The following is a 23,097-nucleotide window of genomic DNA, read 5'->3' as shown; positions in this document are numbered from 1 at the left end:
TCTAAAACATCAGTACGTCTCCCTTAATCAGTGAGCTCAAAATATTCTGGCTAATGAAGTGTGGTACATCGCGCTGTGACTCAGAAATGGCCTCGAGTAGATGATTGCATTCTAGCCTGATATTTCCCAGGCACAGAGTAGCCTTTCTGAGGCTTAGATACATGTAAACTTTGAATTTTGTCTGTGGCAGCATGGAGTAACAACCTCGTATGATCTGACTGAATCAATTGGGATGTGTAGTGACAGTTTCACTTGCTGGGGAAGATGCAGTGATTGAATACTAACCGCGCAGTGACCTTGAGCTGTCTTAGTCGTATCGACAAAACAATATGTGCACACCTATCATCAGCGGAGGCATAAATCACTATCACCACAGCGGACTCTAAATCAAGTGCTTGTCAGTGGGTGGGAACTAAGAGCTGCTGCAAACCAACGGGGCCAAAAGGGAAGACCCAGTTCACCACATAATTGCAGACGTCAAGAAAACTACCAGGTTGGGAAATGTAAACAGAAGCTTCAGAAAGTATGTATTAGTATGCCTTCAGGGGGTTTTAGGATCTGGCACAGCACAAATGTCGGTTGCCTTAGGTGCCACATGGATGTGAATCTCTTTTGAATACTTAACTGAGATCCATGTCTGTTTGTCCATAAGCCGGTCTGTCCTATTCTCGTAAATGTGATATCTCAGCAACGCCTTGAGGCAATGTCTTAAAATCTGGCACAATGTCCACTTGGACTCAAAGATGAACTGATTAGATTTAGGTTAGTATTGCAGTGACAGACCTTCCGCTGCGGAGGAAGGTCCTACTGGTCCACACAACAATCCTGGCTGGAAGAAAAACGTGCTCTGGTTTATTGGCATTACTTTAAACCAATCACAATTGTCTTGGGCGGCATTGAACACCAGAGAGCAGCCACGGTGCCGCTCCAAAATAGCATTGGAAAGGAACTTGTTTTGGTGGAACATGTGCACTAAATTACGATGGCTGTTGAGTGTGAGATGAGAATTGTACTTGATTGTCGGTTCTAGCTCGGAGGATGTTTCCCAAATTGACTGTAATTTAGAATGCCAACGCAAAGAAAGCGGAAGGTGAGGGACATCCGGCCAAAAACGAGCGGCATCGGGCAGAACATACGGAGGGCACCGGAACTATCCGTAAATGAAAACAGCGTTAATATAGACTAGAGTTTGGTGAGCAAAGGTCAAAGTCATGTGACCTCACTAAAAACTTTTTTTGACCATAACTCAATAATACCTACGCTAATTATGACATGATTATTGCCACAAATGACTAATAGGATGTCAACGTCACTCTGACATCATATTGTTCTGCACAAACTCTTTTCTGTCCATGATTTAACCATTAAACTCAGAATCCAAAGGTGAGCTTGTGACCATATTTCATTTCTAGTCATATACTGAATTGGTGACACTAATCTTTGTTGCCCATGTTCAAACTGTGGTGATTGTTTCAATTTCCTGTGCTCCTGAGTTGAAGATGTGTGTGAAGCCAGAACGTTTCAGCAAAAATGATACATAATACCTTTTTATTAAATTTAAAGTGTTTACTACATATATTACTGTATAAGTCTGGACAGACATGGATTTAAACTGCAACTTAACTTGATGGTTGAGGAAGGTGGTAATTCCAGTTGCTTATGCAACACAGACTATGTGGTCACATCATGTGCAGACAGTAAATTATTCGATACAAGGCAGTTGATTAAAAAAGTGTCAAATATGAACCGCAATGTCATGATCTTGTTTAATATATTTCCTTTGACATGACCTCCTGAAAATAAAGCACCAATTTGACAGCATTAGCTACTTTTGCAGCAATTAGCGTTAATGAATTATGTGTGTGTAACCTCCCATAAAAGTGCTAGTGTTCAAAGCACAAGTGTGCTAATTTGACTCAATACCAACTAGCTTTCACTATGAATAGCTTTCAGTGTTCCTTTAAATGAAAAGCAACTCCCGCTCATTATTAGATGGTGTGTGAATAAAGTCACTGATCTCACTGTGATCTTACCGTCAAAGCTCTGTTAGGACACCAAGTTAGATATGGGCACATTTACTATAGCAATTTAAAAAGATTAAACATATGCATTAGACAAATGAAGCCTTTTTTACAGCTCCGGAAAAATAAAAAGGGAAACAATCAACGACAAACATTCAGTCAAGACTTTTGTTTGTACAGTAAATTTGAAAATATAGCAATTCCCAAGAACATGTATACGTTGTAAAAATGAATCAGGTGAAGTTCTGTTATCTATTACAATGAGAAATCCAGAATTTACACTTGTTGATTCTACTTCAGCTTGTGTCTGCCTTATTCTAGAGAACACCACTCAATTTAAAGGGCTCAATTAGTTAGCAACAGAGCCGTAATACTGCTTACTGTTCGTTGCAGTTCTCAAGTGCAGAGGAGAAATTCAGATCATTTAAGTGTGTGGAGTACTTTTAATAAACCCCTCAGCTTCACTAAAATCGTTTTGGAGATATCTTCAATTAGAAATATTCCATTGAATTTCATTATAAAATGAATTGTCATGTCCCTCAAGAGACCAATGCACACACGGTAATTATACTTGAGCAGTACTTAATCTTTTGTTTAAAATAGAATATACCAGTATGGGTGAAATTCCTATGTTTTATAACTTTATGGTGAGAGCTGTATGCGCTATGAGTTCTCCTCTGAAAAGATCCAGGTAGGCGTCTGCTCTTACATATGTATGTCCTTTGGAGCCCACTTCAGCCTCTTTTTTTACTTAGCTAGTTCAGCTAGAACAGTCGATTTGACATTCCTGCGTCTTCTGAAGGCTTGCCCAGCCATACGTTGCAGTTATAAATGTGCTGTCAATCCCTGTTGGATTCCTATGTCAAGGGAGTCCTTTTGTGAAATGAAATTGGGTCTCAGCTCTAAAATCATCATGTGGTACAGTGTCCCACAGACAGTACATTTTTCTGATGAAAAACGTGTTAAAATTCTCTGGGGTGAAAAAGAATAGCAGAGGTAATCCGAGTAGGATTTGGTTTGTGTGTGTGCGTGTGTGTGTGTGTGGTTGTTTGTGTGGGATGCACATGTAAATCATGAGTCATGCTTCATATCAGAAGGAAAATTGAACTTTATTTGTAGATCAGCCACGGTGTCAGCATCACACCAGGACTGATTAGTAATGTGTAATATATCAGCCAACTAGCCTTTTGGAATAGAAATGAGCTTGCAGTGATGGCTGGTTACCTGCCAAAGGGGATGATGGTGTTGACAAAGTGGTAATCCTCAAGACATATTTTTTCTTTTTCTCGTGTGTTTTCCTTTTCATTTATTTTGCCAACGTCTTTGGTGCCAAGCACACATATCTGTGGTAATTCCAGAGTTCTGCAATATTTCCCTCTCATGTTAGGCTACTGCTGATGCTGCCGCTGAAAACATGAAGTGCATCTGGTCCAGATGATTTTTGCCAACAACGAAAAGTGGATATAGTGAGGTGTCATAGCTCAACATATAAAAAAGTCATTATAAATTGCAAATTGAACCTGCAGTAGCTAAAATGTCACCACAGTTGTCCCTTTAGATTGAGCCACAGGGTAATTGGCTCTGGCTAAGAGTTTGATGACAGATCTTAAATGTATATGCATAAGAGCTGAGCCCTTCTTATGCCAATCAAACTCGTTCAATATAATAAAGTCCATGTGCAAACAATCCAAGCACTTGGAAGGAGCAACTTATGGCACCATGCTGATCTCCGTGGGCAGGACGGCATAGAAAAGCTCGCCGGGACTGAAATACCATCACGTGGGTGCGGAGCTAGCTGTAACATAATAGCACCTGCTAGCTGCCCCCCCGTTGAGAGGGCAGGTGGTGTACTGGGGGAGAGTGACAGCAGCGGGTGTGAAAACCGCCGCAATGCTCACCACATCTGTAGTCTTTTTTCGGCTACGGATTAAAGCAGACTGATTATTCCAGCTCTCACCTTGAAATGCTAAGGCTTACACAGAACAGTGGTTAATAGGCAGATTACATATTCTGAGGGCTTCAATTTGCATTGTTTCTAGTGTGCTCTCTCACCCTTCTGGCTGGAGCTTAGCCACAGACAAATCCACCCACTCACTGTTTAGTCTTTTGTCTTCTGTGAGGATGTTTTCAAATGTCATCCTGATGACAAGCAATGTTGTGAGAGCAGAGGAGACCAGGCTGGCTGCTGCTTTTGTGTTACAGGCTTCTCAATGGGACAGACAGGCGTGCACACAATCACACTGCAATCACACTGACACACAGCCATTCATGCGCTCTCTATCCCCCTCAGCCTCACACTCTTGATTCTCTCTCTCTCTCTCTCTCTCTCTCTCTCTCTCTCTCTCTCTCTCTCTCTCTCTCTCTCTCTCTCACTCACTCACTCAAAGCACACCACATTGCCATCACTTGGTTTGGCTGGATTAGCATAGTAATGTGCCATGTTGCATCACACTGGCTGTAATCAATTAGCCGGTCATCCAGTGTACAAAGCTGCAGACATTTACACTGGTCCGCTGTTGAAAAACATCATCCCCAGAATTACATTAGGCGCTAGTGCAATAAACGTCCAGCACTTGAATTAGTCTCGCTGACACTGATACACAGATTCTGACAGCTTTTAGTTTCACTCTACACTTGCTCATACAAAGGAAAAGGGATATAAATGACTGAAATATAGCTGACTTTCTTGTTTTAAACCTCCCACAGTGTGCCATATGTTTATGGTAATTATACCTGCGTTCAGATTGTTCATTTACTAAATTGTGCAAATAAGCACTATGTAATGATTTGTTTGCATATGTTTTGAAAACATATTAATACAGTTTTACATTATTTAGTTTAGTAAGTGGTAGTAAGTTAGTAACATTATGCCCTCTGGTTACATGCCCTAGCACTGTACTACAGATGTGTCTTTGACTTTGGGCCCATCAGGACATTGTGAACTCTTATCTGTTAAGAAAATTTGAGACATTTTACATTACAGACAAAACTGTCTCTACATCATTGCAATTGGTAGTCACCGTCCTTTAAATAGAGTACATACACACACATTAAGTCACTCACCATCACGTTCCTTTTCTGTCTACCTCATCAGATTGCATCCACTTACATTTAACTCCCCAGAGTAACGGAGTCTATTTGCCTGTGTGTCTGACTACACGTCTGCCGCCTCCAACGTTGTGCAAGTTTTGACCTCAATTCATTCATACCCAACTTTAAATTACAGTCTGCCACAGCAATAGTGCAGATTTTTACAGATTGAAGAATCTGAACGTCTCCCAGGTTTGCACACGCCCTGAGCATTGTCATTCCAGCGGTGACACACTATAACCTTTCAATGGAATCCCTGTCTTGACAGCGTGTGTCAATCGGGGCATCAAGGAGCCAGTGGATCCAAATCTGACATTTGTTCTTTTAGTCAAGAATTGATCAGAGAAGGTTTTAGCCCAGATATATCCTCACAGGAGATAGGAAATAGCTGAAATATCAGCGTCAGGGCTGACATATGAGCAATGCATTACGGTGAAAACAGGGTTTTTTTCTGCATAGAGGATTTTTTGCCCCCCTCGCCCCCAAATCACCAGCACTGAAATAATAAGAATTGAGAATAAAAGTAGCAATTCCAATCCTTTTTAACTGTGCTTAAGAACAATTTATCAAACAACTGTTGAAAGAGTAGAAGGTAATCTTCAATATGAGAGGTAAACCCAGTTTATCACGAGAGTCAGGCTTTTCCGGACGCTCTTAAATATAATCTTTTTTTTTTTTTTAACCAGTTTTGTTAATTTGGTTAATTGTCTTTATTTACTCAAGCGCAATATACATTTTTGTTTATGAAATCAGAACTAACCAATCAATCCATAGATTTGTCAAATAACGTAACACAGAGTAGTTTTACTGTACATGGACCGTTCATGCTTACAGCCGTGCTAGTCGCTCGTCCCCCCCAAAGGCCCATGCTGAGCCAGGATAAACCCTGTGTAGGTTTTCGATGTGTCCTTTGGAAAACAAACCTGTTAAATTGATTTAACAAATATCTGACACTTGCTTCCCTGAGCATGAGTGCAAAGTCTTAAGAAACAACATTTAGTCCGACTAAAAGAATATTATAGTTGATGAAACTGTTTCAAGCATGTTGACCCACTATTCCTATCAAACAATCAGGGAAACTGTGATTAGTAAGTGCCTCTACATGGATTTTGGGTTCTTAACTAATCGGCTTCAGATTATTTCCCAATTAGCCGTTCTCGATCTCTTTTAGTAAAGATTCAAAGTCAGGATTAAAAGGCTTTTTAAAAACTTACATGGAGACTTCACAGATGCCGCGCGAATAATTGATGAGCAAACACTGCTTTATCAGTTTATTGGTGTTTTCAAATTAGTGGTTACTATGGCAACCCTTCCTCCTGGGATCTATAGTACATTTATAAATGTCTGAAATGATACTAATGACTTAAGTTACCCTATGTTGAGGTGCCCTTGAGCAAGGCACTTAACCCCCAGCTGTTCCAGTTGAAACAATATTGTTGAGGTGGATTTGGGCAGGTACTCTAAGGTGTAATTTTGTGTGTGAGTGTGAAGGGGAAATCCTGCAAAGCGGCCCTTAATGAAGGTTGTGTTTTACATGTGGTTTATTCAGTTTTTTTATAGTAGTATTATTAATCAGCACGAGTCATGTTTTAAAATCAACACTTAAAGCAGTCTTGGTGAAGAATGTAAGACTTTAATTTAGATTTCTATTAAAAACATAATATTTGAAGAAGCACGAGTTCTTAATCCACAAAGTAGGAAATATTGCTTGACAATGTATTTTATTTATATTTTAACCAAAAATGGACAACATCTTTAGAATGAAATTCTACATTTCAGGATTGGAGGAACACGTGCAATGCATGGTCAATCTGTCCAATATCCCTGGCTGTCCCCACAAGCCTAGAGGCATTTTGGTATTAATCTCTAAGTAGTGGCAAGAGTGGCAACAAGGCTTAATTCATTTACTTAAGAGCTTTTCACGTGGGGTTTAAAAGTTAATAGGACGATCACTCCATAGTGCATTTGATTAAACCCTCTTAATTACCCCAGGTATAATGGGCTATTAACAAAGGCCCAGTTGTAAAAGGGCAAGTGGGAGATGATTGTTTTTATGAGGTGCTTTTTGTTCACCTCTTCCAGTGTCAGGATTAAACTGAATATTAGAATTTAACCCAGTTCCTCTTGCGGTGTGATACACATGGGATTTACCAGTATTGAAGAGTATACTGTATATTAGGGATTCTTTGTGACATATGATTTGAATATGATTGGACTTGCTTTGAGCTATTGAGGACAGATTGAGTACAGGACATGAACAAATTAGGGTCTTTTATCCAACTTAAGAACATGTTGACCAAGATGGACACATGCAGTTGCGGATCTGGCATATATTTTTTGGGATGCTGTTTTGAACCATCACTCATTTTACCCCTCATAACAATATTTAATTTTTTCTTCTTCTCTACAGGCACTTCCTTTTTAAAACGGGCACAGGAACGACACCTTTCTTTGGCGCAGCGGCCCCTGGTTACACCATGGCAACTGGGACAGTTTACTCCACACCGGCGCGCCCTTTGCCCAGAAACAGTCTGTCGAGAGGGGCTTTCAAATTCAAGAAGTCCCCTAAACACTGCTCCTGGAAGTGCACCGCCCTGATCGCTGTGGGGATAGCTGTGGTTCTGTCCATCATTCTCTGCTACTGCATAGGTAAGGATGAGCTTTGACATTTGGGATACATTTTTAAATCTAGTTGCATCACATCAAGCATAAGCAGAATTCACAGATAAGCTGTTGGCAAATCACAAAAAGCCAAATAACAACATTAGAAAACAGTGCATGACAGATTATGGGACATTATTAATATTATCATATTAATGAGAGCTACACTTCAGCTAGTTTGATCTGTTTTGAACACACGCACACACATTTCCACTGTCAGACATACCTTAAGTCACAAAAATTTGAATGTAAGACATGACTGCTTGAGTCTTGGCATTTGGGACTAAAAAATGTGCAACAACGTTTCTAGACTTAAATTTGATGTGAGACTATGTAACAACAAAAAGAAACATGGCATATTTAATTATTAGACGTTTGTATTGAAGGGAAATAACACAATTAAAAATAGCTTGGAAAGGGAAATGTCAAAACCATAAACTATGCCATTTTAATGGTCAGCATTCAGACTTGAAAGTCTTTTCATCTTGACTTGCAATTTGTTAATAAAGACTCATTGGCTGATGACTTGGACTTGCTGTCAAGGAGTTAAGGCTTGACTTGGACCAACCCCAAAAGACTTTAAAGCTGCTCTGCTTGCGTCTCTGTCTCAAGCACAGATGCACTCTTACTGCCCCGCTTTTTCTACACATTCTCCCCAACTTACATGTACGGTTGACTAAACTTGCAGTCTACGACAAGACTTTGAAATTGTAAGTCCCAACATCATACAATGACTTGCAAATCAGTGTATTGTACGTCCCAACGCCATACAACGATCTGGATTTGGATTCTGTTATCACAGATGTATGTATTTTTATCACATCCCAACTTCATTGGAATTGGTCTTTTGTTCCTCCTTACATTGGTCCACTTAGGTTCAATCCCTGATCATGTTTTAAAGCCGTTCAGCATAGAATCTTATCTGTAAACTGCTCACATTACCAGATATTCTAGCCTGAACATCAGTACTGACTGGGGGCTTAGACCACAATTTAGGCAGAAAAATCTACCTTAAAAATCCAAGCCTCAGGATATTTTTTTCTAGGGGATGACAATTTTTGTTAAAACTATAAGATGCCGACAGTATGGAATTTTTACATCTCAACATTGTGCGTTTGAATCAAATAAGCTACATAACCAGACAAAATTATACACCGAGGCTTTGGCCTGAATGTTGCCACTAAACACTTATTGTCTGATGTGGAGGTGCAGAACAAGCTGTCATTCCGGTGCATGAAAACCAGCAGTTTGTGTGCCAGAAGCGACATTTCTTTCAGTTCGAGGGAGAGAAAACATGACTCCATTATCTGCGGTGGCATTAGACAATCTTTAGTAATGTCATTCGGTCAAACGGAACAAATGATAGACAAGCTGCCTAGAGTGAATGTAGCCAGCATGCCTCTTAATCTGTATGAAGTTTGATCTCTGCCAGTAGTATTTCTATTTCACTGCCTTTTCCCTTTTGCAGAAATTGCAGATGTCCTGATATGATTCAGTAGCGTCTGTCTAAGCTCTCAGTCAGATATGCAGACATGGCCTGAGCACAGTTTTGAACAAGACAGGTCTGTCTTTTTTTCCATTGGCATGGGGCTGTGCATCATCCCCACACTTCTGATCCCCAGTTCACAGAATGTATGTCCTTAGGGGTTCCTGTTAAAACAGGCAGTTCAAATGGCCAGCACAGATGGCAACATCAAAATGAAACACAAGTTGAGGAACTGAACTCTTTTACAAAGGAAACACACACTTTGTCTTTAAAAAAGACCTTGGTCCACAAAGCCTTTGTTGTGCTAGAACCAAAAACTTGCTTATTCTGTCAGGAACAGGAAATGTTTTTATCTTGGCCACGAACATAAACTAATGCTAATTCTCTTCCCCTCCTTGGGGCAGTATGTCCTCTGAGAAAGGCTTTTGGACTTTTTTTTTTACAGCATGTGTCAAAGCTGACTTCTTGCTAACCTTTAGATTCTTGACCACAGCAATAAACCCGTTACAGATTCATGTCTCCTCATGCACTTGCTTGTCATCCAAGCCCTTAATCTTTTCACTGTGCCTCTCTCTCCCTGAGCGGATATATAAGTATTCATCCAGCTTGGAGGCTGGGAAAATGTGACACAGTTGTATAAGGAGAAATATGGGCTTATTGGGAAGATCCTATAACCAGTGTTTTATTGGTGAATAGAAAGGGAAGCGCTCTCTTGGAGGAGAGATCGTAAATGTGCAATATCAATAGTCACAATCCCTTTATTGACTTAACTGTTTTGTTACTTGTTGTTGTTCATGATCTTATATCATAAAATTAGTATGGATGTATACATATGTTTTATAACTAAGCTGCTCCTCTGAGTGTAGGAATCAGTTGGTATTTTTATTTGCACTTGTGCCTGTGACGGATCGGCTCAGTTTACACAGGGAAAATGAGCCGAAACAGTCATTTGTTCAGCTGTTGTCGCTAACAGTTTTAGCAGATTGAATTCATTCACAACATTTTCATCTCAACAATCACCATCTTGTTTAATTGTAGACCTGTCAGATGTTTGGGAATTGTATTTGTGGCTTGATTCCAGAATGTGTGATGGTGCTACAGCTCCTTTGGTGTGTCGGTGTTTACGTGTGTGTGTGTGTGTGTGCGTGTGTGAAACAGCCCTCTGCCACTTGCCTGAGGTGTATGAGAATGTTTCCACCACTTCCTCTCTCTTTCATCCACCGCCAATTCACCTGCCAGGTGCAATGACTCAAATAGATACAATGTGCACTCGTGCTTTAATACTTTTCCACTGTCAGCTCACATAGTCCTATTAGTACAAAGACAAACTCAAAGACAAATACAGGCACAGCTGCATCTGTAACGGTGTGTATTAAAATGCGAGTGTGTTTGAAGTTTACTGTACCATGTTATTCATTTTTTCTCCTGTAGCTCAGGTTAAGACTATTATGCCTAATATACTAATGAATTTGAATTTGTGTGTCACAAAACTGTATACTGGCTGACTGACAACAGCAGCTCCTGCAATTCAAATGAGGAAAACCTGCTGAGGTGAGGCTTTCCAGTTCCAGTTCTGCGAACTGGCCTGATTGGATGGATTTCAGTAATTGTTCAGATACAAGGGGAGGCCAATCAGGACCCAGTCCAGCTTTGATGCTCTGATTGGATGCAGAAACAGCATGTGGATTCTAGGAAAATGAACTGCTCAAACAAAACCAAAAGCGAACAATGGCCTCACTGATCATGGCTGATCGAAATGTTTATAAGAAAATATACTTTTTTTGTCTGATCTTTGTCAGACACACACACATATATATATATATATATATATATATATATATATATATATATATATATATATAGAGAGAGAGAGAGAGAGAGAGAGAGAGAGAGAATATACTACTTAAATGTGTCTTTAAATAAAGCATGGATTTTTAAAGTTATCAGTTAATTTGTAAAAAGTGAATCTTGGAGATTTTTACAAAGAAAGTAATTTCCTGGGACCTTGTACCACAACAAGCTGTTTATCAGAAATGAATAAAATCAATCTGGGTTAATTCAAAAGATTTTCAGTGAAGGCTGGTTTATTAAACCGATGGCTCTCATAAAATTGTTGACAAGGTGGGCACTTTTGGTTTTAACAAGGCTGTGCCAGTTACCAGACAAGAGCAAATGATACACGAGGCTTCACTCATTGGTGTTGAGGTATATGTTGGAAGGCTACTGAAACTAATATAATGCCAATAAAAAAATTAAGAAATCCCACAGAGACTAACGGAAGAAGACAGGGAAATAGCTTTGAATGCCTCAAGACCAGGAAGACAAACCTTCTCTTGGTAAAGCTTGTGTTTAAGATGTTGTCATTCCATCTGAAGTTGTTGGAGATACTATCCCAGAGAACATCTTAAACATGCTCTGAGCTGTGTGGCTTATTTCGAGGAGTCCCCCGGGGGTGTTTCTGGGGAGATGTGCAAGCAAGTTCCAGCATAAAACAATGTTTATCTTAATTTTGAGACGGTTGAGCACCAAGTTGTTGTTGGCACACCATGACTCCAGATGGGCTACTTCTCTCTATGGTAAATAGACTAATTACTCTTGGTGACAATGGCTATCAAAATGGCATCCTCTGCGCATTCTAACAGGTAACATTATTTTAAAGATTATTTTTTGGACTTTTCTGCCTTTAATGGATAGGACAGCTAGATATAAAAGGGGAGAGAGAGGGGAAAGACATGCAGGAAATTGTCAGTTTGTCAATAAACAGTTTGGACTTGAAATATAGATCTCTGCGTTGAGAAATAAACCTCTATACATTTGCGCCTGCTCTACCAGCTGAGGTAACCCAGACACACGTTTTACACAATTATGTTTTTATTGCCTTGGGTTTCTTAGCAGAATAATTAATAATAACAATAATTAATCACTTAATTTTCATACAAAGAAAAGATTTAATATGTAGAATAATCAGTGCTATATTTTCCAGGTAACAACATCACCAACAATCAAAAACACAAGAGCTGAGAGAATTTGCTGTGAGAGCAGCCCGCAGAATTATCTGCGGCTCATGTTAACATTTTCCAGTGCAGAAGTTTGTGCTTCTGTACAATTAACACCACGGTGATGTCAGAGCTCAAACAAACTTGTTATGAACTTAGAAATTCAACCTCCCATTCATCGTCAGCAGAGTTGTTCCACAGGGCAAATTTTGACTTCCGAGATTAGAGGCTAGCTTCTGCAGCTTCTTGCTCAGGAAGAGAATTGCTCATGGGCCATAAATAATAATTGAACTGGCCTAGGCTGCGGGAACAACTTATGCAAATTAAAGAATTGAGGGCTATTCACCTCAAAGCAATTTGTTGATGAGGTAAGTGGGGATTCAGGTCCTGGCGCACTAAGAGCAGTGAAGAGGGAAAGGCTCTTGGTGGTTGTGTGGTGTGTCTGATACACAAGAGCCCACTGCCACATACATGGAAATGTGGAAGCACTGGGAGATGTCAGTGCACAATATTGTGGAGAGCCTGTGGACTAATCATGTTAAATGAACTAAAGTCTACAATCAGGAACCAAGCCAGTGGATATGTTTTTAGACTGTGACTTTTACTTTGGTGCCACCAAGCTGACAGAGTGAAAAATCTTTAGAGCTACTGGATGAAATGCAGTCAAATTTTGCTACAGATATTCATTGTCTCTAGCGGCTAAATTCTAATAACGTTAGTGATGACTGACTTTTAATCTGGCGCAATCATTTGGTCCAAGTTTCAATTTGACACTTTGGTTTACAGCCAAATGCATGCAGAGGCTTCAGCCTCAGCGGGACTTTGTGTTTAGCACTATTAGCATGCTTGCAAACAAAACTAAGATGGTGAACCTAGAAAATACTACCTGCTAAACATCAGAATGTTGGCCGTTTCACTATGAACATGTTAGCATGCAGATGTTTGCTATGAGCTCAAAGCACCACTTTGCCCAAGTACAGCCTCACAGAGCTGCAAGCATTAAAACAAATAAATAATAAATACAATTCTAAAAAAAGTCTTTTGCATCTTCAGCTTTGAGGCAACAACCCCGTGTGTTTGAGAGCACTGTCTGTCATTCCATGTCTCCTTTGATAAAGTGTGATGTCCTGTCTTCTGCCAGTCAGCTTAAAGAGTGATTCTTTTTCTCTCAACATTACAAGGGTTCACTTTCCAAAATACTTAATGCTAATTTTGTAAATCCAGGCTTTGTTCAGTAAAAGATTAGACTACCTTTTATTCTTTAAGTAATACCTTGACATGCTTTAAATTCATTCTGTGTGTTTCCTTTTGCTAGAGTTCTTTTCACTTTGGGTTATTGCTCTGTCCTCAGTTGATCCTTGCAATTTGGGACCCAGAATCTTGGGATTCTGGAGCCTTTTCTCCGTTAAAAGTCACCAACTTGTTAGTTTAAGAAATGAATATATTTACACAGTAAGCAGTATGAAAAACTTGTTATTTAAATGTAGGAGTTTTACATGGCCATTAGAATGTACTGTATGTTTGAATTCAGGCCAAATGCAATTATTTTTTTCAGATAATGGTCTTATTCTTGGCATAATATGTTAAATTGCAGTTTGTGTCTTTGTTGCCACTTGCCAGTGAAATTGTACATCAGTATTGAGATTTATCTGGTAATAGAGAAAGATTCAGAACAAAGAAACAAAAGATCACAGATCTTGCCGTGTTTCACAGACAGGGAGGCACTGTCAGACAAGTCCATTCAGAGAGAAAAGTCAAACTTGTCAAAGATATTGATGGATCAGTCAGCACTAATGTGTGTGGCTGGTTTTTTCCACCTGTAACTGAAATAGAATCTGACACTGAGGGTGATGCTGGCTGAATGTACCGTACAAAAAAATACATTTATTTATTCCATAAAAAGCTATTCATGGAATGTACCACCAGAGGAAAATAGGGGAGGGTCATGTCTTTTTATTCTTTGATAAGGGGAAGATCACCCAATCTTTTTAGTCTAGGTGGCTTGTTTGGTGCGTACTTTCCATGTAGCTCTCAGTCTCGGCCCCCCACCGCCAGCAGATGGGTTTGACCCAACAAAAATCGCAACATGACAGCAACAGTCAAAGTTTGCAGTTGCTTTCTTTGAGAATGCAGCCTTATAGCTAACTGTGCCAACTGTTGCCAAAGTATCGTCACTGGCATGAAGATGTAATATAATGAAGCTGACAAAGATTTTTACGTTGCCCCGAGCCCGAGCAGCCACAGAAATAATCCTGAGCAACGGCATCCACGTGTGCCAGACTGCCAGCAGGCTACATTCATTTAAAATTAAACACTGCAGTTGGTGCTAAGTGTGAGAGCTGATCGCTGTTACGTGTCAGTTAAACTTCTCAACTCCAATCCTAACTGTATTTGTGAGAGTGGCGATGTCCTGAGTTGAAAGACTGTGCGGCTTTACTATCGAGTTAAAGCTGCAGTAGGGAGTTCTGAGAAAACGTGGACTTAGCCTAAAAATTTGAACAAGCACACCTTACAGGTTCCTCCCCCTTGCTCTATGCTGCGCGACAGCCCCCCCTCCACAGCTCCTGCCCCACAGCGGTGTATGCCGTGAACGCGCAGGCTGGTAAGCAGGGCCCCCGATGCTTTCCACATCCTCATGGACAATACAGGGGATTTATTCTGAGGGGCGTATAGCTGTTGTGTGCTGTGCTTTTAAAACTTTGAATACTTAATGTAAAAATACTGTTTATTTAAAATATTTCTATTAAAAGATATGTAAATACTTTACACAGTACATTACTGAATTACTTTTTGGATCAATTAAAAACACTAAACTTTCAGTAGGAATGATGATTTACTGAGGAAGTTCACTAAGCCAAGGAATAACAACATCTTAGAACTATGTCTTAGGTTTTATTTTGAATATGGGTAAAATAAATCTGCTTTTTTTGCAAAGTACTCCTGCACAAGGAAATGCTGAACATTTTGATTTGGACTGAAGACGATTCCTTCACGTGCCTCTGTGTCTGGGGCCATGTCTGACCTGTTGAAGGAGCATAAAGAACTTAAGAAGGGAGTTAGCAGGTAAACTTCACCTGCTAGCTACAACATTCCTGCCGTTCTACAAGCTAACAAGCTAACTATTAGACTTAGCAACAAGCTACAGAGTAAAATGAGATTTGCGCTATCACCAGTGATACCGTAACCATCGCTATCTTAGTTGTGTAGTTCTTAAAAAATGAAACAAACCAAGCAGAGATACTTACATGTCAAGCAGAAAAGTGGCTAGCTCTGAATCCGTGTTGAATCCTTTCAGAGGCGTAGCTCCCTCCACCTCTGAAAAGCCGCTCCAATGTTGACCCTCGTTTAATTTCGGGCTCGGTTTAACTCTTTCTTTAAGCTCGCTTTTCGTCATCGGTCTTCTTCTGTTTACCCGTCTTTGTTTTCTGAGCAGGTGTCACTCGAGAAATTGGCAGTTTTCCTGAAAAGTTGTTTTCTCCGCAATTAGCACAGCTGCAGCACACCGACATTCTTGAGCTTGAACACGGTACGCGCTGTGCGTACACGAGAGTGATTGACAGTGCTAAGACAGTCCTCCTGGCTCTGATTGGCTGTTTCTGACCGGGAGCGGTGTATTTGTGCAAGTGTCAGTAGAAGCACAGGCAGGAGCCACAGGAGCTTGTTTTTTTTTTTACAGATTATCTGTCTCATATTCTACTGTTAGGAGATAGTGACAGTTTTAACAAATGTGTAAAAAATACATTTTTACAAAAGTTACCTACCAAAGCTTTAATAGGTGTGTGTGTTTGTGTTGGCCGCTTTCCAATTCCTAAAGTTTTAAATAGTTTTAAATGCAAAATTCTTTTGACTAGCCTACTTTTAATTTAAAGGCTGTGCGCCCGTGAGCCCCCCCGGAGGAAAACATAAATCGGCGGTGATTTGAAATTGTTTTCTTTCGTCTTTTCAAGACATTTGAGAAGGAAGATGTGTTAGCATGCCAGCTCCCAAATTGATGCTTGTCTGACAAATGTTTTGGATAATGTTCAACTTCAGCAGCTTTACCTATGCTAATATACAAGGACTGAAGAAGCAATAGAAACCAGTCCATGTGTTGAATTTGTTATTACCCAGTGTGCTTTGTTAAATGGTCTCTATGTTTTATTGTTTTATTTCATGTGAATACTAGTGTACAAGAGCAGTAACTTTGTATTTTTAGTAATGCAGTAATGCAGGAAGTGTACATTTATTTTCCATAATTATTGTATTTCCTCAACAATGTTAGTGCGTAAATCTACTGAAATGGCCACCACAACAGTAATAACAGTAATATCAATTAATTCTTGGGGAGGGAAACACCTCTTTACAATCATTTTGGAAAGTCAAAGAAAAATGTGTCGCTGACAAAGGAAGGGTCAAGTCTATTTTGACTAAAGATCCCAAAACTCTGTTAGCCCCTTACATAAAAAAACTAGAGTCCATTACTCTTACTAAAAGATTACCACTCAAATAGAATGCCAATTTGCAGAGCACCTGTTTATTTGATTTAACAAAGACAGTGCAGCGTGTATTCTCACTAAACTTATGCTAAGTATATTCATCAGCAGGTTTTAAACAAAACACACACTATTTCTTAACAAAGCACAGTTTGATTCACTGCCCAAACTACAATTTAATCTCTCTTTTGGTATCCTTCAAACTTGATATCCTCTCTGGCCCCATATCCACCTCTCAAGTTATTTGCTGCAGTCAATAACCATCTTCTCAGTGAGCGGCGAGTGTTGGAGAAAAGTTTTTCTCGCAGATCAAATGGTCGGAAATCAAGATGCTTCCTCAGCATGTCCCTGGCTGGTGACTTTGAAGGGGATTGGCCCTCATGCTGCGCTCACAGGAGCACCTCAGTTTCCCAAAAAAACAAGAACAGTTTGATTGCATTGAACACTGTAACAATAAAGCAGCTTGGCTGAATGAAAGCCAGACATAGTTTAGTTGTATAAGACAACTAGAGAAGTGTGCAGCATCTAGTCCTCTCCCTTCCTCCTCATGCTGTGACTGTGTGTCTAAGTAAACTGCCTTACTAGTTCTTAAGACTCTCACTATTTGTCTCTTCCTCCATCTTACTCTTTCACACACATGAAGCTGCATCGCCGTCCTGCTCTGTATTAGACTTGGAAAGTTTAAGACGTTTCCAGTGTATCTCGTCTCCTTGTCTGAAGTAAACAATTTGTGTCAAAATAGAAATTCTTTTCTCTTTGATACAGTAGCTGTATGTGTGCAGACACTGTGGCACATTAATGAATAGTGCTCCCCAAGGAAACATGATAGAGCAACAGTGTTGCTAGAATTGACTGAAATGACTTTGTCTAGCCTCTATCAGGGCTGTGTTTACACAAAAACCACCCATTGTGGGATAGCCTCAAAAAACGAAAATGTTGGAAGTTTAAATGTTGTGTTTTTCTGCCTGAATTGGATCGATCCATTGTGTTTTCCCACATTTCATTGGTTCTCAAGTGACTTGAATGTTTTTCTTGAACTATTTTCTAATTTGTTTATCCATTTCTACAAACCCAAGCTTTTTTTGTGTGTTTCACAGCAATGCACCTTTTCGGCCTCAACTGGCAGCTCCAAGAGTTGGACAACCAGCCGGCTTTTGAAAACGGAGGAGTTGGAAAGACAGGGCCCACTCAGTCAAGCATAGTTACAGCTCTGGCTGCTGACGGTGAGGAAATAAAAGCCTGTCATTTGAATAAACTGCTAATTAAAGCCTTATTATTATTATTGTATTCATGCACAAAAATGATTTATTTTTGATTCTGTTTCCCCTAAAATGTATTTTGGTCAAGGTTATTGGCATTGATTTATGACTATATATTGTGCAGTCAGTGTTAAGTTTTTAATAATAAAAACATAAATAATAAATTCAGCAAATTGATGGCTTGGCAAAGGTAGGGTGTTGGACCAAGCCTTGTAATGTGCAAATAACTTGTCAGTAATGAAGGAAATTAAGCTGTGTCAATAAATACATTTTGAAATGAAATGCTAAATAAATAAAAAAAGGTTAAAGAATAAGAATTAATTAAATCAAGTAAAAGTTTAAATGACTACTAAGAAAGACAAATTGCATCAGCACACCATTTGGCTTCATGAATAAAATGGTCGGTGGCCGATGCCCAGTCAGCCTTTACAGTTTATTGAGATCTTTCACCTTCTGAATATTAATTAACTGCTTCCAGACAGCTATGTACTACCTAATCATAATCTTGGACCATTGTGTATTCATCAACAAGCAGGCAGGCCATCTCAGCTCACCTTTACAGCAAAAGCCACCAAATTAATCGCTAAGCACACTGCGGTGTTTAGAATGCACGGCCATGAAAACATTAATTGAGTTGAGTAGGCCAGGCAAAAGCTCAGTTGTTTAAACTCGGCTAGATTTAAATCCTCATAAGTACTGCTAATTAAGATAGCATGAGGCAGGTTTTGGACTGTTTAAAGGCAATCAATAGCTGGCTATTATTCTCCCCGGAGGTAAACTTGGCTTCCTGTCTTCACTTTGACTGAAGCTAAAGTGACAGGCAATGGCCTCATTACACAACACTGAGAGATGCAAATGATGAAGGTCTGGCACAAACTGATACGCTCACAGTGACTGTATACACGGGTCCACACACTGAAACGCCTCTTGAAGATGCAGGAGCAAAGGTTGAGTTGTTATTATGTAGCAGGACAAGGCTGCATCATCCAACATGTTAAAAGTCATTGCCACAGTAAATTGCATATTGCGTTCCTTTTACAATAGAGCTTCAAACAGCAAGGACTTTAAAACCCTTGACAGATTTTTCTTTTTTAACAGTGAAATCCGTTTTTTGTAATTGCCCCTCGCAGAATACAGTTTTTCATTTGAGCATGAGTCATTTTAAAACTGGCCATATCTCTATCTTTGGCACTGTAAGGACACAGTTTAAGGACATCATTCGCAAAATTGTTTTGATTTGCTGTTATTGCTCTGGCAATGTAGCGCTCAGTATATCTGACAGATTCCATTTAGACCTTATCTGAGATGAGGCCTTACTCTATGAGTCATCAGGACCAGGGAAAAGACGGGGCATGTGGTCTGTTTGAGTCTTATAAAAAGCCAATTATATCTGGTCATTTCTTTTCCGGTGAGGAGTGCATCATGGACCACAGGGAGCCATTACTTTTAATCCTGTTTTTCTTGGTCATTGCTCATTTGGAAAAATATATGACTATCTTATTGTTAAGTCCCTGCTTGAATGAAGGAATAAGATTACACTGGAAAGCAAAAAATAGAATGCAACATTTACTGATATCCAAAGATCAAAGACTTGCACAAAAACCAAGACTGTAATTTAGATGTGAAGGTTTTGCTGATGGCATGAAAGGCTTTGTGATGACTGCTATTTACCATATCACTTCAACTGTGCTGTTTTGATTCTCTAACAACGTACATAATCTGGGTGGGGGGGTATGATTCTGTCTTGTAGGAAGGACGAGTGTGCTTCATCAGGAGAACAACTCCATTGACACGGGACAGGTCGACATAGGGAAGAGAGTAGGTCAGAGCGTCCCACCAGGGGTGTTCTGGCGTTCTCAACTAAGCATGGAGCAACCACGCTTCTTGAAGTTCAACATCTCGGTACAGAAGAATGCGCTAATTGGAGTCTATGGACGAAAGGGTCTTGCACCAACTCACACTCAGGTAAAGCCATTTTTTTTTAATGTTTTTAAATCAGATTCACCGCTTTGAGATTAAAGACACGCTGAAACTGACCTGAGTCTTTCAAGTGCAACTATACTTTTAAAATATGAAAAAACATCTATCACTCGCCATATCATATGCCATTTCACTGCATCTTAAAGAAACCAGTTTCTAGACGGAATCAAAACTACATTCAAATAAAAAAAAACTATCAAATTCAATATTCAATAGGGTTCTTATGTGCCCTTAAGAGCTCCCACATTTAAATTCCTGATATGTATGCATTTGCAAAATAGAACTGGGCACTAGTTTAGTTTCAGTTTTCTCTTCTAAGCTTTGATTTGCTTGTGTAGGCATGCCCGTCTTTCACTTTCACTAAATGCCTGCCATTTGCAAATTGAAGTGTTTCCAAAATGTCTGATGTGTCACTTGAATGACATTTCCGGGCATCCAAATGTCCGGTGTCTGGTGATGGTGATGGAAGCACTCAGACAATGGCCATTTTCCACCACACTTGACTGCAAAAGCTCTTAGCTTCACCTTCTTGACATTCTCTCTTAGTCAAGATGGGCTTCACTCAAGTGTAGACAGTAAGGGCCACTCTTTGATGGAAGAAAGTCAGATGCGAGTGACAACAGGTGAGCTGGATTGCACTTTCAAGGTGAAAATAGGTAGCACAACAAAATCAAAGACCAAAGGGTACTAATTAACAAGATGCTGCTTTTATGTCTCTGGCAATTGTTACACAGAGACTCAAGCTTGTCAATGCTGGACAATGTGTCTATTGTGGCCACCTCTAAATTACATACTGTTCAGGGACCAGGGGCACGAATCAATGCATTTACTTAACTGTGCATGAAAGACCCCAATGAGAGATATTGACTGTTTGTGGTACTCACAGCTTGGAATACAAGACAACATTTAAGTGCAAAAGGCTTTCCACCTTTCTCAAACATAGACTTCCTCCGTCTGCTATTGAGTGTCTGTCTGTGCTGATACAAACCAAATAAGTTAGAAGAAATAAACTTTTGTAGTTTCTTTCTTTAGAAATGGCACTCAGTTGTTATCAAATGCCAGACTAAGTTCACTCAATCTAAAGTCTGAAGAATTTGCAGGCTGTGAGTGTCCTCCTAGGGCATCCAGCAGTCTCTCCACGCTTGGTCTCCTGCCTGATATTTCACTTGTATTCACTGGTATTGTTGGATTGAGATGAGTTGGGTGGAGGGGGCTTTCACACCGGCTAATCAAGATGTACGCACTTTGCCAGGAGGTTTAGGGCTCATAGGATGAACTGTTTTATTACTTCCCCCTCAAGCCAACAACACAAAGAAGCCAACTTCCGCCAGGTTAATATCTCTCATCTGCCCCCTTGCTCTACTCAAAGGGGTTTAAATCACAGTGTTGACTTCACCTGCCCCTTGCCTAATGCTCTCTTTCCTTTCGTTTGCAAGTCAACTAAAAGGTCACTTCGATCCGTGTTTGTCACATTGCTGAGCATTAAATCCTGTTTTAATGAATTCTTTGTCCCTTTTTTCAACTGTTTCAAAGCCCATGTTGTTTCTATGAGGCTTGTGCACATATTTAAACCTGCAATAATTTTTTTGGGCCACAGCAGGCATGGAAGAACTCAATAACAAGGTGGCAGATGGAAGTCACTGATATATGACCAGCTTATTAAGTTGTTGCGCCAAGTGTTAGCCAACAGTTGCTGACTTACACATCAAGCAGAAACATAGCAACACCAGCATTCATTTGGAGTTCTGGTTCTGGCAACCTAGTCAGACATGTCCAACAGTTACTCCTCTTTGAGCTCTGGTTTCTCCTCCAACAACTCTTGAGAAATAAATATTTGGCTCTTAAGCGGTGAGAAGTTACAAGCAGGTCTGCCATGCGGTGCTGTACAGGTAGTGCACAATGGTTTCATTGCCTTTCCTTTTTTTATTTGCTGAACACAGATTTCTTCTGCTTCTGGAAATTGGTTGGTTTGTGAAGGGTTATTTTAATTTTATTACCAATACAATGAACTGAAAGAGGCTAAAAGCTCACTAGAGCTGGAGATTTAAGTATGAATGGGCTTGGAGTAAAAACCATGCTACACATGCAGTCCTTTGAATTTATTAAAAGATCAGATGTTAAATTGTTATTGGTAGCATTATGACATATTTAGGACTCTTTTCCTATTTCCTTTCATGTTTTTAATGAAGAAAGAAGAATGTAAAACATTTCTGAAATGTTACCTTAATGATTTTGAGGGGGTACTCTTCCTTTCTAATCTGGTATTTTTAAAATGTACAACCATGTTCAAAATTATATTAAATATTTCAAAATGTACAAGTTTTAAATTTTAATTTAAAAAACTGGACATCAATCAAGAATCAATGACTTTGCAGTTCATCAAAGCTCTCTGCAAACAGCCTCATCCATGGATTTAAATCTTCTAAAAAACCAACAGCTACAGTGCCAATCTGAATGCATCACACTTTAAGCAGTCCAGACTCTCTTCCACCCGGAGTCTTCACTATAGGCCCAGTACATCTGCGTAGCTACAGTTGCCTTGGCCAGGGGATCTGTCTGCATCTGCAGCCTATGGTCTGTTCGGGGATTGCTGGTTTTCTGCTGCAGTGCTCTGTACCCTACAGCCTCAGTCAAAATGAGCTTCAGGTGTTGAGCAGGTGCACTGAGAGCAGATGTGCAGCTTTACTCGTTTCACTTGGCAGGAATGACTTGTTACTCCTTGTTTACCCCGTACATCAATGTTTGCTTGAAAGAAATATAGAGGGACTGTTATGCTGCAATCCCAATATATTGAAGATAAAAGTAAAAATAAGCCGGAGGCACACAGTATATGTTATATATATATATATACAGGCTATATTGTGTGTATGGACTGTATGTATGTACTTATACAGAACTCTGCATTTGTTAGTTTCTAGTGAAACATCCTGAAACATACTGAAGCAGCAAGGACATATTTGCTTTATATTATTTATTAATTAATAATTTAATATAATTTATACAAAAATGTCTTTAATCTACCAGGATAATCCACTCAGTATCTTAATTATGTTTCAGGGAATGTTAAGTATATATATATTACATATATTAAAACACACAATAAAACAAAACATATGAAACATTAGTAGCAGT

At 39.6% G+C, this 23,097-nt stretch overlaps 1 protein-coding gene across 6 annotated transcripts in view; it reads left to right on the top strand.

Moving 5' to 3' along the window:
• The window catches only part of si:dkey-237h12.3 (teneurin-3), a 143,887-nt gene that overhangs the window by 63,814 nt on the left and 56,976 nt on the right, over nucleotides 1–23,097 (top strand). For all 6 annotated transcript variants that reach the window (XM_034883312.1, XM_034883309.1, XM_034883310.1 and 3 more), the window contains 3 exons: nucleotides 7,522–7,760; nucleotides 17,824–17,949; nucleotides 19,736–19,950. In XM_034883312.1, coding sequence (XP_034739203.1) covers nucleotides 7,522–7,760; nucleotides 17,824–17,949; nucleotides 19,736–19,950 — 580 coding nt within the window. The remainder of the gene's footprint in view (nucleotides 1–7,521; nucleotides 7,761–17,823; nucleotides 17,950–19,735; nucleotides 19,951–23,097) is intronic.

The sequence above is a fragment of the Etheostoma cragini genome, chromosome 10 (genome assembly GCF_013103735.1).
Source record: "Etheostoma cragini isolate CJK2018 chromosome 10, CSU_Ecrag_1.0, whole genome shotgun sequence".
NCBI classification, from domain to species: Eukaryota; Metazoa; Chordata; class Actinopteri; order Perciformes; family Percidae; genus Etheostoma; species Etheostoma cragini.
This window is presented reverse-complemented; position numbering and strand designations above follow the sequence as displayed.